Source organism: Dendropsophus ebraccatus, chromosome 4, assembly GCF_027789765.1.
Source record: "Dendropsophus ebraccatus isolate aDenEbr1 chromosome 4, aDenEbr1.pat, whole genome shotgun sequence".
NCBI classification, from domain to species: Eukaryota; Metazoa; Chordata; class Amphibia; order Anura; family Hylidae; genus Dendropsophus; species Dendropsophus ebraccatus.
Genome location: NC_091457.1, coordinates 69,708,879 through 69,727,712, shown reverse-complemented (window position 1 = coordinate 69,727,712; position 18,834 = coordinate 69,708,879). Strand labels below are relative to the sequence as shown.

The 18,834-nt window shown below is 43.1% G+C and overlaps 1 protein-coding gene across 2 annotated transcripts in view; it reads right to left on the bottom strand.

The window, feature by feature from the left end:
* Positions 1–17,889, bottom strand: part of LOC138789717 (uncharacterized) — a 50,570-nt gene extending 32,681 nt beyond the window's left edge. The window contains exon 1 of one of the 2 annotated variants that reach the window (XM_069968493.1): positions 17,025–17,889. In XM_069968493.1, the coding sequence (XP_069824594.1) occupies positions 17,025–17,489 (465 nt within the window). In that variant the 5' untranslated portion in view covers positions 17,490–17,889. The remainder of the gene's footprint in view (positions 1–17,024) is intronic. The other variant, XM_069968492.1, reaches the window with a different exon arrangement.
* Positions 17,890–18,834: the final 945 nt, after the last annotated feature.

Here is an 18,834-nt window from a genome sequence, read left to right as displayed (position 1 = left end):
GCACAAGCCCACAGAGAGCTCTATGATACGCACGCTGTCGGGGATAGGACGCGACACCCCCGGCAGCCGCGCATCAGACGGGGGACTGACAGGAAAAAGGCTCGACGGGGGAGCGCGTTGTAAGGTGAGTTTGTTTGTTTTTTTTAAACCTGCTTTCCGGGGGGGGGGAGGAGAGAGAAGGGGGCATCTATAAGGGGGATGGGGAGAAGAGGGCATCTATAAGGGGGATGGGGAGAAGAGGGCATCTATAAGGAAGGGGGGGAGAGGGGGACATCTATAAGGAAGGGGGGGAGAGGAGGGCATCTATAAGGAAGGGGGGGATAGGAGGGCATCTATAAGGAAGGGGGGGGGAGGAGGGCATCTATAAGGAAGGGGGGATAGGAGGGCATCTATAAGGAAGGGGGGAGAGGGGGACATCTATAAGGAAGGGGGGGAGAGGGGGACATCTATAAGGAAGGGGGGGAGAGGAGGACATCTATAAGGAAGGGGGGAGAGGGGGACATCTATAAGGGAGGGAGAAGGGGGCATCTATAAGGGAGGGGGGAGAGGAGGGCATCTATAAGGGAGGGGGGAGAGAGGGCCATTTATAAGGAAGGGGGGAGAGGGGGACATCTACAAGGAAGGGGGGAGAGGGACATCTATAAGGGGACAACATAGGGGAGAGGAGCACAACATAGGGGAGAGGGATATTATAAAGGGACAACATTGGGGGAGAGGGGAACATCTATAAAGGGACAATATAGGGGGAGAGGGGGCCATCTATAAGAGGACAACATAGGAGGGGCCATCTATAGGGGGGGCAACATAGGGGACCATCTATTAGGGGACAACATGGGGGGCATCTATAAGGGGGACAGCATGGGGGGCTTTTATAAGGGGGGCAACATAAGGGGGCTATTTATAAGGAGGGGCGACAGAGAGGAGGGCCATATAATAAAATGGGATCACATAGAGTCAGCCTTCCCACTAAATGAGGATGTAAAGGGGCCAATGCAGATGTGCAGTATAGAGAGATGAGGATGGTGCCAGTGTGAGGAGACTAATATGTTTTTCTGGCAGATTCTGTGGATTTGTGGCTCGGAGAAGGAGATGCAGAAGAAAATGAAAAGGGAAGAACTCCGATCAGAGAAGACGTCCCCTGTAAGTCACCCGATATAACTGTACTGTAATTTATATGGTGTACAGGACCTGTGTAGAGCTGAGTGTGTTGATGGCATAGTGGTTGATCGAGAGGGGGCGGGCGGGGGGGGGGCCCAATCAAAAGTTTGCTATGGGGCCCAGCCATTTCTAGTTACGCCCCTGCTGCTATCTATTGACTTTAATGGGTCTGCAGCAGAAATCAATGGGTAGCAAAATCTCAGCAGAAATCTATGCATGAAATCTGAAAGACAGACCAGGTTGATGCTTGGTTCTCACTATCTGTAGTGAAAGCCTATGCTAACTTAAACGTTTTCAGAGTAAATATTTTTATATGTAAGATTATGCCGCACAGTGGCTTAGTGGTTATCACTGATGGGACCGATTTCAGCGTAAACCGTTGCGGAATAAGTTAGCTCTATATAAATAAAGGAATAATTATTATTAACCCCTTCACGTCCACAATAAATATATATATGTTCCTACTGCACATGCCCCGTGCAGTAGGAACTTATATATATGTTCCTGCAGTGAAGGGGCTATAATTGTGAGCAGGACTGCTCCAATGCGAGCGGTCCCACACACATCAGTGTTGGTGTGTTGGACGTAATGACAGGCAGACATGGTCCCGCAGCTGCCAGTGATTAATCCTTTAAACACTGCAATGCATAGCGATTGTGGCATTTAGAGAAGTCAGTGACAGGATACGCACCTGTCACTGACTCATCGAGACCTCCGCAGCATGGCTGCTGTGGTCCCGATCACTTACATTGACAGGCGGAGGGTAAACCACATACCTCCATTCTGTCAGATCGTCAATCTGTGCATACAGTCTGCTCCAAGGCAGACATTATGCACAGATTGCTGATAGTACCGATCAATCCTATGTAATGGTATATAGCATTAATCAGTATATCCAATCTGAGCATTGCATATATAAGTCCCCTAAGGGACACATATGAAATATGGAAAAAGTGGAAAAATAAAAGTGTTATGGCTCTTAGAAGGCGAGGAGGAATATTGCTTCAATTTGACCTAGACATCCATGCATCAACGACCTTTGGTATAAAGGGGTTAAAGGTTATATTCAAATGGCTAAAATCCATACTAATTTGGATGCAGAATCTGTACTTATTTCTGCCTCCAAATCAGCAAGTTTCTGCATGACCGTCCATCATCTTCAAAGGAATATAGACACAACACTGAATGTTTTTTTGTTTTTGTTTTTCTAATGAGAGACAGCTTGAAAAAAAAGGAACTTTTTGGTATGTTTTCTCATGGAATCGTCTGCAAAAGTCTTTAAAGTTATGTAGAAAAAAAATTAACATTTTAGATCTAGAACTTTGAGACAGAATTTTCGACCTCTTTAATATGCTATATAAAAAATAACTAAAAGTAGTAAAAAATAAAATAAGTGCCCACCTGCTGTCAATCCCTCACCATGCAATTCCGAAGGTGCTATCCCTTCTAGTCGGGGCTTCCTGCTCTCCATCCCGACAAGCAGGAAATACCTTCTCAGCCAATCACTAGCTGCATCAGTCACCCACTTCAGCCTATGAATGAATGGGGCATTTACTGCATGTTGGGTCAAAGAACAGGAAGTTCAGAGACAGCACTGTCAGAATGGCACCTGAAGGGGAGTACACGTTTTATCCCATTACCCTGAGCATATATATATATATATATATGGTCAACCCCTTTAAAATGTCTTTTAATTCATTTAAAAGCTTATACTTATGTGTCTTACTATATGTCTGTGAAAACTGCCTCCTCTTTGTACCTCATCAACAACTCGGGGGCGCCTTACAATTTGAGAAGCACTCATCTAAACTAATGTCATTTTGTGCTGCCTCCTTCCATTTCAATGTTACAATACATTCTCGTGAAGCAGTGAGCGGTAATTGGAACAAATAACTAGAAAAGCACTTGGCAAATAAACAGCATTTTTGTGTCTTTGCCTATTGAGGCCAAACAGAGCTTGTGATGGCAGGTAACCAACAAACTAAGTAAACCCTAGAGTAAAACAAAAGCTAGGATATTTAATTAGATATTAGATATACTTTTCACTTCTTTGATTTGGAAAGCATCTTCCATGTTTTTTTGCTTGTGGGATTTTCTGTTTGCATTAATAAGTTGGACTTTAATTTGTAAACTAAAGAGTCACACTCTGGCAACGCTTATCATAGTTGACATTTGTTTTTAAAGTAATTAATTTGGCTTTGCGTTGGCATGTTTTTAATAAAGTCATTGTTCCTTACTGGGAAGACTGGTCTGACTGGCTATCTTATGGGACTATGATTGCCTAATTACATGGTAGGCTCTAGTCTCATCAGTTAATCGGAACATACAGTTACTGTTTAAATATTTGCCTCGATTGCCCTCCATAAAAAGGTTTGAGCAGGGTACATATTCACTGTGCTGTCAAGCGGTGAGAGGATTGTAATGAACTCAGCGGGAATAGGCTGTTGAGTTAAAGCTAATAAATTATTCTCTTAAACAACTCAAAATACATTTCTACATTTGATTTAAAAAAAGAGACCAGAAAGCTGAAAATGAAAACTATGTGACAACCAATAACATGTTACATGTCTTACAGGGGTTCTCACCCAGCATTTCCAGACTCCTGAATAGCAATTCTGTGTATACACAACCAACTCCTACAGTATATCACTGTATGAAGCGTGTATTTTTTGTGACTGCAGGGTCACACTCGTCATTGTCTGTGGGTCATAGCGCAACTGTATTTTCTTGTATGGATGAAGGGGTAGTGCAACATGATGATTGACTGGGAATCGCATGGAACACAGACGTGAAATGCCTGTAACGGACTCCCCCCGCGCAAGGGCAGCATCTCTGAATAGATGCTGGGAGCAGGGGAACTGTACAGATATGCACCGTGCTGTAATGACAGAGCCGAACGGCTGATTCATTACAGCGTGGCACATATCTATACAGTTCCCCCGCTCCCGGCGGGGGGAGAAGTCCGTTACAGTCATTCCACGTCCGTGTTCCGTGCAGAACATGGAATGTGTGAATGCAGCCTTACAGAGGTATTCTAGTATCAGAAACTTGGATTTTAGTTGTCACTGTCATTATAACTTTCAAAATCTAAATCAATAGTAGATTTCATATAAAGCAAGTTTGCAATTTACATTCATTATTTTTTGTTACCATGCTGTAAAACAAAACTGTACTTACCAGAAATCCAGGTCCATTCTCCTGAAGGCAGATTTTTAGTCTTGTGCTTGTTGAAAAAAAAGACATGAAGTCCCAGCCAGTACAGAGTGTCAGGGCACAATGTGTCCATCAATCACATGACTGCCTTCTTTGTGAGTACTCAGAGGACCTGGGAAACACCGGACTTCCTGTGTTTGGACTCTTTAAAAAAGGAGTCTAAACACAGGAAGTGCTGTGTTTTCCACATGTAAGTTGCAAACTTGCTTTATATCACTTCTACTGTTGATTTAGATTTTGAAGGTTATAAAGACAGTGACACTTTAAGAAAAGATGTATAACTTACTAATATAGTGTTATCACTAATCATGCTTTTACGCCATTCACCTATGACAGGAAGCTGTGTAGTTTTGTCACTTGTGGTGCTGTATTGTCTTCTGGAGACAACACATCATCTTCCACTATTGCAGGATCTGGCTGAATCTTATGTTTGAGCTCCAGTCCCATCCCATGAGTGATGTCACCACCTCTGACCTCTCTCTCTCAACCAGGAAACACAACCAGACAGGACAGAATATGCAATAATATATTGCTCTCCAGAAAATTTTTTTATTTTTTTATTTCTCTAATGTCAGAGGAGTAATCCTTTAAGTCTTTAGTGAGACTTGGTAACAATTAACATTCATCTTGATACATGCTCAGCTGAAATATGTTTTTATATATGCAAAATACATTTTATATGAAAATGTTCTTCCAGCACTGACTACAGAGTGCTACACTATGATCTAGGTTCACACTATGTGAAAATGATGATGGTCTTTCATAATAAAAGCTGTCATTGTGCAAATAAAGTTTATTATTTAAAAAATAATGGATATTACTTGTGTAATGAGGGCCATTGTTGTGAAAGATGGCCGTCATTTTTACATAGCGTGCACCTAGCACGTCTCTGGAAGCAACATCAGCCCATTCTGAGCTCCGTTAATTGGGTTTCTATTGTTAAGGCTTTGTACACATCTTTGTCAGATACATTTCTGTTAAAGATTTATGCCATTTAGATTTAGTCCACTACAAATCATTTTTAGCGTTTGGGGAAGAAGTTGTCAATCCTACTTTACACAGCATAAAAGCTACTAATAATAAATTGTGAATTAGAACAATTTGCTGGGAAAACACAAACTAGGCTCTGCTACATCACTGAGCTATATAATATATCTAACATATGCACTATACTGTGTCTGATGGTCTATTACAAAGATATATAAACACATATACATTGCACCTATATTGAATAGTATCGCAGATAACTATAATCTATAGGACTCAGACTACTATTTCCAGAACATTTTCCCTACCGTGAACTTTTTGCATCAGTGATTTTCCAGATGTTGGTGCATTACAGATCTTTCTGTTCAGGATTTTTCCATGAAGTTATGTGAGGTTGGATAACAGTCTGTGTGTGTATTCTAAGAAGCATGCTGAAAAACACTGGAAAATTTCTATGCAAGATTCAGACAGAGGAAGAAAAATTGTGAAAGTGCACACAGAATAAATAATGTCCTGAGACCCAATCTAATTGAGCACAGACATAGCTCCAGAGAAAGGAGTCGCCTTGGAAGGTGGTTGTTTCCTTGTTGCCAGATTATTCTGGCATCTTGGACACTTTCCACTAGATGTAAAAATTGGATCTTTATCTAAATTCTCTGGGGAAACAGCTTCATTTGTTATAAGAAAAAAAATTAAGGGTTTAATTATCCACGTAGTACACCTTCTAAACCCAAGGGCCTTATTAGATGGCCTGAAATCACTGACAAAGCTTAATAAGTTGTGCAGCTCATTCTGGCAATCAGCCATCAACCTTATACCCTCTAATACACAGAGAGATATGTGGCCGATAGGCAATTATTTTTCGGCATTTCAGAACGTAATAGGGCTCTTATTCATACCCTCAAATCAATAGACAATGCATTGGCAGCCTTATAGTAGGCCCCATAGTGCCAACATTATATGATTAACTAAAGTAGTAGCTTCCTCATAGTGGAAGACATATTGTTATATCTACAAGCCATTCATACATTTGCATTTACATGAACCAGATTTGTTTCAGAAATATATGAAACTTCCTCTCGCCAGATTAGGGCTTGCTGATATCCATGTGCTTACTGTCAAAATTGCCCAATTTAATCAATTTCACTGGATGATCCAATGGTAAGTCATTCTGTCCAATACCCATTCTGGGTCAGGCTATATTATAGATATAGATCGAACTGTTGTCTATTGTTATTATATATATTATATTGCTATTTTATGAATCCCGGCTAACTCCCAACACGGAGGGTGGGGACCAGGAGCAGGGAGTGGTGACGGGTTGGACTGAAATTTGATGATTGTATGCATTTGGTGGGGCTGAATGCACCTAAATAACAGCAAAACTGTGCAGAATCCTTAATAAATTGATATTGGAAAGATGGAATGTAATGGGTGGGCAACGTATTAATGAAAAAATATAAAAACTCCAATATAAAAACACTATGGTTTGTGTGAAGCCAGGTGCATCATACATGTTATGCTTTCACTTTCATGCTGCCCGAGCCACCAGTGATCGAGGCAGTCCCCGGCAGGTTCTCCCAGCCCCACCAGCCTTGGTTAATAGATCTCTCCCTGTTTGGGTTCCCCTTAAGAGCAAAAGCCTTGGCAGTAGCATTACCAGAGCCCCTTTCCTGTTTTGCTGCCGTCTGCTAGCTTTCAGAAGTGCTGGTGGATTGTATTGATGTCACGTTACCAGAATAAGGACTTTGGAGTTATAAAGCGAAGATAAATAATGTTAATGTGAGGAAGAGTCATGAAAACATCAGAACCCATTTACAGTCTATAGTGCCTTTCATGTGATTTATATGGCGCTGATCAACACATACACGATGGCATCCACATGCTAATCTCTCTCCAAAAATTAGCACGGTGAGGATAAATGGCTGCCCTGCAGCTTCTCTTACCAGCCGCTCCATTTTCCCTATTTAAGGCACATGTCTCAGCCACAGAGCATACTTACCAATGAGTGATCTATGGTTATCATCACTCCTTCTCCGTAGTGTTTTTTGTTTTGTTTTTTTACAACAGAGCATGTTTATTAACAAAGGTATTAATAAAGGTGTTTAATCTAGGGTTTATTGGACCATGAAAGTGGGCTTTTTGTAATACAAACAATTTTCCCAATTGGCACCACTTTTAGTCCGGTTTTGAATCAGCCGGTCCCACAGGTTTCTGTATGGACCAGAAGTCACCTAGAGTTCACTGGGGAAGGTACTTCCAATCTACACAGCAAGCACTGTGACGATCACCATTGCCGAGGAGACCAGATGGGGAGCAGGATAGCCCTTTACCCTTACCACTGGAAGGAAAAATTACATTTTGGCTGGACCTCCAACAAACACGTGATTTTGCTCGAAGCTATTGACACTTGCTGATCATTCCCCATGCAGCAGGTACTATACATAATCGTCCATCTACTGTATATACTGTAATATATACTGTATATATACTATATATTAGTTTTTGTTTTTTTTACCAATCATTAATCATCATTACTGCTGTCCTAATGAGGCCTTTGTAGCCCCCCCCCCATGTATAACTAAATACCTATTCCACCAACATGAGGTATAAAAGCCTGGTCCAGGTTGTGCCTCAACTACACTAGGTGAAGGAGTGGAGGGATTACGTATGCCCAGAGAGAATACATTAGACATGAGAGTCAGACATGACTGAGGGTCACCAGATGGGCAGCCCTTGGACTGAACACTAATTTTAGCATTTGATACATATTAAATATGAATATTTAAGATTTGCAGAATGGTCATAAAGCACAGAGCTTATGTGTAACCAGATCTCCAGCTATAGAAAACCCAAATATCACCTCAATTCTCCACTAATTAGCTTCTGTTCATAGAAGGTTCGGAAAGGTTAGGACTTGTAGCTATTGAATATGTGCAGGAAACGCTCTCTACTTTTCAAGCTAATAATATAAGACATAAAAAAAGACAAAGGTAAAAGGTTCAAGCATTCTCGTTTCTATGGTGACTTATGCTGTGCACGGCTGAATTTTGCTATCCACTGACAGGAGCCTATGTTGAAGCTGAAGCTTATAGATGTCTTTTTGAGTAATGCAACTGCAAAGCAGCTAATCTACTCCGCATTCCACAACTCCACCCAAATAACACAATCCCCTTATCATTCTCTTGTTTTTTTCTTTAGCATTTGCAGCTACTTGAAATATTGATCAGACATTCAAGAAATTCTCCGGGCTCACATAGTCATTAACCCTTTTACGACCTGAGGTTATTGATGCATCAATGTCCAGGTCGTTTTTGGACATCAGCTTATGGGATTATAATGATCCCATAAGATGATGTCCCTATGTCTGCCCCCTCTGCTCTGTCCCCTACCGCTGTCACAATCTTGTGACAGCGGCAGGGGAGAGAAAGGAGGGGGCAGAGTGCCGGGCCGCAGACCCGCTGTGCACGACACAGGCGCAGCTTTTGCGCCTGTGTTATCCTCGATCGTAAACTAATGTCGCTGCAGCCTCAGGCATAGGCTTCAGCTACGTTAATTTACAGTGCATTGGCGGGAGGAGGTTAATTATGACATCTATTAAAGAAGCAGTCCAGGGAGATGGTAGTAAAGCATCAATTCCTTGTGTTGAAACTGATGCTTCCTATTGAGGCATCAGTTTCCGTGCGTTGTACACCACCCCTGCTTATTAAACATGGTCACATAACTGTGTCCCATGGGCAGTGTCTTATATTGCATCTCCATTTAATGGGGAAGTGAATCTCCGGTCAGAATGGCATGGAGATCAACCTTACACACCAGCGTTATAGGGCAACACCTTTAAAGGGAATCTATCACTAGGGTTATATTGATTTTAATGAGGACAGTATAAACTACTGACAGAAATGCTGAACAGGATCATGTATCACTTCCATCATTCTGTTCAGCCATTCTCCTGATATGCAAGAGTTTGCACTGGGATTTGTGTTGCACTACTTCCTCCGACGCTGATTGGCAGCTGTTTGCCTTTACACAGTATATGTGCAGAGTATAGACTGTCCAATGAGCAGAGTGTGTTGATGCTCATGAATATCAAGTCCATGTTTTTTAGGAAGATATCTCCAAAATTAGTTGCACAGAACTATGTAAGTGAAACATGATTCTGTTGACTAGTTCATGCTACTCTTACATAAGGCAGCATACACCTACTAACAACGTCTCTTCAAAGAATTACATTTTGTGGACAGAGCCTTTCTGTGTATTCAATCCACTCCTGGTTTAGGTTGCAATATGAGGACCACAATACTGACTGAAATATACGTAGTGTGAACCCAGCCTAAGGGTGGGTTCACACGTACCGTATCTGCAGCGGATTTCATGCTGCGAGTTTGCAGCAAAATCCGTTGCAGATACCTTCCCACTGTCACCCTGCTGTGAGTATGTTAATGCCGCCCCCTTAACCCACCTCTGCCCAGAGCATACTGTACCTGATCCACGCTCCAGCTGCATCTGAGGCTCCCGTAGGTCCCGCTCATTCAATCAGTGCACGGCCCCACTGCAGTCACTGATTGACTGGGCCCGACCTCTGGGAGCCTTAGGGTGTTATTACAGGGGCCAATGAAGGCCCGATAACTGTAAATGAGCGCCGATCTGCTAGATTGGCGCTCGTTTACTGGGCCTATTACACGGCTCGATTGTCGTTTAGCAAGGGCTGCAGGGACATTGTTACCGATGTCCTTGCAGCCCTTGCTTAACTTTATACATTATCTATGCAGGCTGCAGGGCTCCTCTTGCGGTCCTCTCCCCTAGTCCCGTGCGCTTCAGCTTCAGGGCAGCCTGTCTCAGCTGACTGGCCGCTCAGCCAATCACTGGCCGCGGCGGTCCCGGACAGTGATTGGCTGAGCGGCCTGTAGGCTCAGACAGGCTACTCTGAAGCTGGAGCGCACGGGATCCAGGGAGAGGACCGCAGGAGGAGCCCTGCAGCCTGCATAGGTAATGTATATCGTCCGCCGCCGGCCATGCACCGCTATTGCACGTAATACACGTACACGTTATAGGTTTAAACCTATATCAACGATCAGCTGATGATCGTCGTCATCGGCTGATCGTTGCATTTATTTCACGGAGCGATAATCGGACGAATCGGGCCGATTCGGTTGATTATCGTTCCGTGTAATAGTACACAGGATCACAGGATCTGCAGCAAATTTGATGCTGTGTTCAATCATTTAGTTATACTGATATTTGCAACATCAAATCGCAGCAGATTCTGTACCCTTACTGTGACATTCACCTACAACCACAGACGCTTAGGGTCCATTTACACAGAAAGATTATCTGACACATTATGTGCCAAAGATTTGAAGCCAAAACCAGAAACAGACTATAAACAGAGATCAGGTTAGAAAGGAAAGACTGAGATTTCTCCTATTCTCAAATCCATTCCTGGCTTTGGCTTCAAATCTTTGGCAGATAATCTGTCAGATAATCTTTCTGTGTAAATGGACCCTTAGACATGTTTTTCCTTAACACCCCCTTTTGAAACTAGTGATACATTCTTGGTTCAACTGTTTCCCTTGGATTCACATAAGCCAATAGTTTGTGCCAACCTTTAAAACAACAATCGTTGTTTTAAAATAACGGTAATTGCTTGTCTCTAAATGGCAGCCATCCACTCAATCTCGACTAAAACTTAAACTAAAAAAAAAAGAAAAACTGATCAAAATGAGGACCAATGCATATACACATGGTCAAATACTTACTGTTTGTGAGCCCACTATGTGAATGTGCCATCAAGGCTGACCAAAAGACTGATAGAAATACTATGTGTGAATATAACCTTAGGGATAACTCACATATACTGGCCCTTATTTATCAAAGTGTGTAGACCAAAACAGGTGTAATTTGCCCACAGCAACCAATCACAGATCAGCTTTTATATTGTAACTAGGACTGGTAACATGAAACCCGAGCTGTGATTAGTTGCTATGGGCAAATTATTAAAATTTTCTGTTTTACATAGATTAATAAACTTGTCTTTTTGGGAAAATGTTGCAGTATGTTTTTTTGTTTTTTTTTTTAATGAAGTTTTATAAACAATGAGAAATATAAAGAAAGGACGTATGCTTCCTCTTCCTGTTGGCTCCACTTCTAGCCTTGGCTGAAAAAAGCTACAAAAACTGCAATGGCAGCTTTCCAAAAAGCGCTGTGTGTGACACCAGCCCTAAGGCTATAGTCCATAGACAATAAGAACATTTCTAACATTATTAGGAAATAAATATTTAGGAAACATCCACCCAGAACAGAGCAGCTCTGTATGAGTAGTTTATTTTCTCGTGGACTCTAGCCATACTAATATTACACAGGCAGCTATTCATCTGCATGCCCACCATCATATACCCCATGTATACTGCATAAAGAATGTATGGCTGGCTGCAGCTTCCCTCAAAAAATCAGCTGATCACCCTGAGCAAGGTGGCTTTGATGTCTTTATATTTCTTAGAGTTCTGGGGTTAAAATTTTTTAATCAATATGAACGGATACACCAGTGGTGTGCTGGCTATCTTGTGTTGCACAACTACAGCTCCGAGCATGCACTGACATTGGAGCCAACAAACTGAGCTCTGTTTATAGGAGGAGATCTTGCTATTGTGTTTCTGTACATGATAATACAGTGTACATGAGTTGGGGGTTCGCTAAAGTTGGGCAGAGATAGAACCCTGTTATATTGACATAGATTTTAATATATTGGTTATTCTTTATTGTATTATAGAGAGGAGCCATGCTGGAAATGGGTCATCTTTCTTATTCACACACACCACTCTCAGGGAGTTACCATAGCAACACCAACTGCCTCCTTAGTGTACTGCACTAGCTAGGTGAAAGGTCCGGAAAGAGGGTGGGGCTATTCTAATGAGCTCCCCTCAAGAGGCAGTTGGAATCCCCAGGTTAATCAAGTGCAGCTGTGGTAGGAGTAACATTCTTAACAGGAACTGTGAGGAGACAGCTAACAAGGACAGAGGCAATTTGATAGATAGGAGTTACTATAAAATGTACCTGCGCTGCCCAGGTATAAAGTGTCAGTGTGTTAATTAGATTTGTTCTAAGGTGCCCAGGAGGCCAATCTAAAGGTATTGTTTCATCTGAGTTAATCAGTGGAATTAGTGTATACCTGTAGTGCATTGTTGGAGGGGTTCTGTATACGTACAGTGTATAGTTTTTAGGGGTCCCACATATCTGTAGTGCATAGTTGGGGGGTGGGGGGGCTGTATACCTATAGTGTATAGTTGGGGGGTCCTGTATACCTGTAGTGTGTAGTTGGGGGGCTGTATACCTGTAGTGTTTAGTTGAGGGAGGTCCTGTATACCAGTAGTGTATAGTTGGGGGGGCTGTATACCTGTACTGTATAGTTTGGGAAGTCCTGTATACCTGCAGTGTATACTTGGTGAAGGTCCTGTATACCTGTACTGTATAGTTCGGGGGTCCTGTATACCTGTAGTATATAGTTGGTGCTGTATACCTGTAATGTATAGTTGGTGGAGGTCTTGTATACCTGTAGTTTATAATTTGAGGGTCCTGGATACTTTTAGTGTATATTTGGTGGAGGTCTTGTATACCTGTAGTATATAGTTCGGGGGTCCTGTATACCTGTAGTATATAGTTGGTGGAGTTCCTGTATACCTGTAGTATATAGTTTTGGGGTCCTGTATACCTGTAGTGTATAGTTTGGGGTCCTGTATACCTGTAGTGTAGAGTTGGTGGGGGTGCTGTATACCTGTGTTATAGAGTTGGTGGAGGTCCTGTATACCTGTAGTGTATAGTTCTGGGTTTCTGTAAACCTGTAGTGTATAGTTTGGGGTCCTGTATACCTGTAGTATATAGTTGGTGGAGGGCCTGTATACCTGTAGTGTAAAGTTTGGGGTGTTATATACCTGTAGTATATAGTTGGTGGAGTTCCTGTATACCTGTAGTATATAGTTTTGGGGTCCTGTATACCTGTAGTGTATAGTTTGGGGTCCTGTATACCTGTAGTGTAGAGTTGGTGGGGGTGCTGTATACCTGTTATAGAGTTGGTGGAGGTCCTGTATACCTGTAGTGTATAGTTCTGGGTTTCCGTAAACCTGTAGTGTATAGTTTGGGGTCCTATATACCTGTAGTATATAGTTGGTGGAGTTCCAGTATACCTATAGTGTATAGTTTTGGGGTCCTGTATACCTGTAGTGTATAGATTGGGGTCCTGTATACCTGTAGTATAGAGCTGGTGGGGGTGCTGAATACCTGTAGTATAGAGTTGGTGGAGGTCCTGTATACCTATAGTGTATAGTTTTGGGTTCCTGTATACCTGTAGTGTATAGTTTGGGGTCCTGTATACCTGTTGTATATAGTTGGTGGAGGTCCTGGATACCTGAAGTATATAGTTGGTGGAGGTCCTGGATACCTGTAGGGTAAATTTTGGGGTTCTGTATACCTGTAGTATATAGTTGGTGGAGGTCCTGTGGACCTGTAGTGTATAGTTTTGGGGTCCTGTATACCTGTAGTGTCCTGTATAACTGCAGGGTCATATTTACCATTAGGCACCCATGGTCTGGTGCCTAGCGTAGCACCTTGCAGAGGGGCAGTACCCTCCCGTTCAGACTTGCCAGAAAATCTGGTGTCTTTTCGAGGGGGGTATGGCGGTATTAGTCAAGTCTGGTATAGCGGTTTTATCCAGTCACAGTATTGCGGTATTGGTCAGGTCTGGTATGACAGTTTTATCCAGTCACAGTGTGTCGGTATTGGTCAGGTCTGGTGTAGCGGTGTTATCCAGTCACAGTATGGTGGTATTGGTCAGGTCTGGTATGGTGGTGTTCTCCCGTCACAGTATGGCGGTATTGGTCAGGTCTGATATGGCGGTGTTATCCAGTCACAGTGTGGCGGTATTGGGCAGGTCTGGTGTAGCGGTGTTATCCAGTCACAGTATGGCAGTATTGGTCAGGTCTGGTATAGCGGTGTTATCCAGTCACAGTATGGCGGTATTGGTCAGGTCTGGTGTGGTGGTGTTACCCAGTCACAGTTTGCCGGTATTGGTCAGGTCTGGTATGGCAGTGTTATCCAGTCACAATATGGCGGTATTGGTCAGGTCTGGTATGGCAGTGTTATCCAGTCACAGTATGGCGGTATTGGTCAGGTCTGGTATAGCGGTGTTATCCAGTCACAGTATGGTGGTATTGGTCAGGTGTGTTATGACAGTGTTATCCAGTCACAGTATGCTGGTATTGGTCATGTCTGGTATGACAGTATTATCCAGTCACAGTAAGGCGGTATTGGTCAGGTCTGGTGTGGCTGTGTTAAATGTGACATCTGGACCTATTACCTACCAATCTACCTATCCTGATGCTAATTGGTGAGTGAGGATGGGGCGTCCTCAGGTTTAGTGCTCAGGGCAGCAGCAGCTGGTAATACTGCCCTGTATACATGTACTGTATAGATGGAGTAGGGGGTCCTGTATACATGTACTGTATAGATGGAGTAGGGGTCTACTATTTATTTCTGTGGATTTGTTGTGAAGCAGCTGCCCTAGCAACTATTCAGATTCCAGCTCCCTATGAAAATGAAAGTAGTAATCCTATTGGTTGATTCATAGAAGAGGAAAGAATGAGGGCACTCACCCGTCGTCAGTCGAAGCACGTGATCTACGTGCGAAACAGCTGTCACGTGTCATCGGCGGAGGGGTTGGCGTCCTCACTGAAGTGAGCAGATCAAGTACTATGTCTGCCTGCATGAAGTGAAATAAAGGAGTCAAGCATACGGGTGAGTGCCCTCATTCTTTCCTCTTCTATGAATGGATTTTTTTCTGCTCGGACGACACTGTCCCTCAACTTGAGTGAGCACCACCCCAACTGACACACTGTATGTCCTTATACACACACTAGTGCAACACCTTCAACAGACGTTATAGCCTACAGCAGTGCCGACCACTCTATCTTACTTGGGAGAATCCTATTGGTTGCTAAGGCTTGCAACTGCCGTTCCCTCTTGGCAGAGCTGCAGCTAATTATGTCACCTGTGTGTGCAGTGTGGAGATTTTCCCATTCATCTCTATGGGGCGCTGCTCTTCCCCCTCCCCCCCTCCTGTACATCTGGCGGGGACGGGACCTTCATTCTTACCTTCCCGGGCACCCAGTGTATCTGTCTGCCAAATTTGGGGTCAAACGGTTCATGCGTTTGGAAGTCTATACGGGACAGACAGACAGACTTTCATTCTTATTATATAGGTGAAGCTACGTAGCTTACTTATTCTTATTATTGAGGAGCCTGATCCTTACTGATCCTACTCTACTAGGTACTATTTTATACCGAGGGGTAATTTCTCGAAGTGCCCTCGCGGATCCAAAACATTCTGGCTTACGGCCGGGCCTAGATAACTCATCCTTCTGGATAGTGGTTCACTGCCAGTATACAAAAGGGCGACTCCATATACACCAACAATCTCCATTGTAACAACAGTCAGAGCTTAGCAACTTGTGTCATCTGACAAAGGGAGGCTGGCTTAACAGGGCTTAGACCCGCCTCTCTCTTGATGATGTCATTGTAACAAAATTGCTTCCACAGAGAAGCCTGGGGTCAACAATCATTATGTAAAAATGAGTTTACTTCACTTTCTGGTGGGGGATAGGGAAGGGGGCAAATAGGTGATTGAAGCATATTACAGAGTTATATAACTTTGTAATGTGTTTCAATTACTGGGAAAAAGCTTCGCTGGAGTACCCATTTAAGCACAAATAAACTGTTCAAGTTATATACTTCTTATGCTTCAACTTTAAGTAAAGGTGACTGTTATACCTCACTGCCTCGACTCTCTGTTGTCTGTTTTTCTCTGCATCTCATCACCATCAAGGGCTTCTCCATAACCCCCTTAGGCAGCAGTAATAGAGAAGCCCCAGGGGGAACTACAAGTACCATCATCACCAAACACCTAGGTGCAGTCCCTCTCTTTAACTTCTGTGGCAGTATCTACCTCAGGAAGAGGGAGAGAGTCATTACCACTCGGCCTGTGATCTTCATTTATTCATCTTAATCTCTATCCTCCCTGAGATCCTCTCACTCCAGTCTGCTACAATAATATATTAAAATGTACCTTAAATAGGGGAGTTGCATTATTAGTGTGATTGCCTAATGTACAGTTAGTATGAGAATATCTAAAGTCAGCTAAGTGTCTAGCCTAATAACATTCTGCAGCTCTGATATATGCCCATTGTGGTTACTCCCATTTTTCTGCACTGTCCATATGTATATCATGTGCGGACAATGTTGTTTGGCTACATAAGCACAATGGCACATCATACTACTGTACATCTAAAGGTGTTTGAACCCTGGTGTACAGAGGTGGAATCACATTAGGTGATTCATACAGTAGGTAAACACCTGGATGTTGACCTTATCTATAGCATAACCAGATGCAGTAGAGCTGAGTTTGTTATACGAAGCAGAGCTGATGGCCATGTGAGACAACATGATATTACAATGTGTTTTCTCATGCTTTAAATTAGACTGCAGGTAATATTTTTCTAAGCCTGATTCATGACCAAAATATATTTAATGAACGTACAAAAAACCGAACTGCCAAATTCAGCTCTGCTACATCTCTGTTTTGATGTATTTATACTCTACATATCAGCTATAACACTTACTTTGGTTCCCAGTAAGATCCTAATATCTAGTGTCTGCTTTCGCTGCTCCAGAATGCTAAGAAGATGCTCCTGGAATACTCCAATCTTGGTAAAGAAGTGGTCATTGTGCCAACATCCTTCAATGTTGTCAAAGTCAACCCCCAAAGCTAGGAGAAACTTGACGCTTCTTGGGTCCAAAGCGATCTGCTGTGGTCGACAAAGCAACGAAGTCCTTGAGCGCTCATCCAAAATGGTCAAATGAAGCACTTTACCTGAGCGAACAGCCACCAAGGCCGCCGTTAATCCAATAGGTCCAGCACCCACCACTAGGATAGATACCTTCGCTCTCCATTGACGGATTCCATCCACGCTCACCTTGATCACAATGTACACAAGGACAACTATGAGCGTGTTTATTGCTGTAGTCAAAGCGAGGCGCTCTTGAGCCTCCTGCCCATCGTCCAGGTGACCTTTTACCCTCTCCATCTTCTCAGATGCAAGTGCTCCAGTCCTTCAGTATCTCGGTTTCCCAGCTTTGATTCGGAAGCTACACTATGCAGCTTCAAGCTTGTGTTAGACGATTCATAATCAAATGCCTTAGTCAGTCGGATCAGATACTATCTCCATATTAAAAAAAATAAATAAAGCTTGTTGCATTTTTGCTGGCGTCCCTGCCATGAGAAAGGACACAATGATTATGATCATGCTCCACTACAGTATCTTTAACCACTTATACACTTTAGGAATATCCTCCACCTCTCTTCTACTCATTAACAATTGACTTCATCCCATTGGCTGCTGGTTCTCATCAGCTTCTGAATACATTATATTCCTCTCTCTCTCTGTCTCTCGCTCTGTGGCTTGCGAGTCTGGATCAGGCTACACATAAATCACAAGATGAGCCTTTCTCCTCTCCGAGCCAATTTTCTGAAAAGGATCTTCAGCAAATATCATCTGGTGACCTTAACCTTTGCAGTGCTGGGGAGGCCTGACAATCATTGCTGAATCACGAGAGCAATGCTTTGTTTACCAAGACTGCAGAGTGCTGTGTGCACATTGGCATGCATTAGCTGCAAGCAGTTTACAGGCAGACATTCTCAAGCTGCTACATGAATATGACTCGGCGCTTATTTCCCACACAATTCATTTTAAGGTGAAGTTAATATTGTACAAGGTATTGGTTTAAACACGTATGGTTAATCCACCCTGCTGTCATTAATGTAAGGGCTTGGCAGGACTGAAGGGGTTAATATCCTTTTTAACAAGAGGGAAACCAGGTACAATTTTATTACTTGCAGAACTGAGATGCTGTCACTTATGCACACAAGATTTATGCACTTGATGCTTTCTGAACATTCGAGAGACACTAGAAGCCACTACAGGGATCAAGGGCTGGCGGGGGCCAAGTCAGGCGCATGAACTCACGCACCCTTCAACATTTAAAAATGCTAAATAGGTAGACTGTTGTCTCATCTGAGGCAAAAATGACTGGAAATTATGCTGGAGAACAAATCTCTAAGTATTTCAGTTGTAGGCCACAGACTGCAGATGCAGTTCTAAAACACCCCATCCACCCTTGTGTGTCCTAGCTGCAGGTGCTCCCCTAATGTTTAACAGCCACAGAAGTAACCCTTTACGTACTTAACTACCAAACTCAGAACTAGGGATGGTCCGAACCGAGTTCGGTTCAGGTTCGTACGAACCCGAACTCTCGGTAATGATTCCCGCTGTCTGCCCGCTCTGTGCAGCGGGCGGATCCAGCGGGAGGACCGCCTGGAAAACTGGGATACAGCTATAGCCATAGGCTGTATCCCAGTTTTCCAGGCGGTCC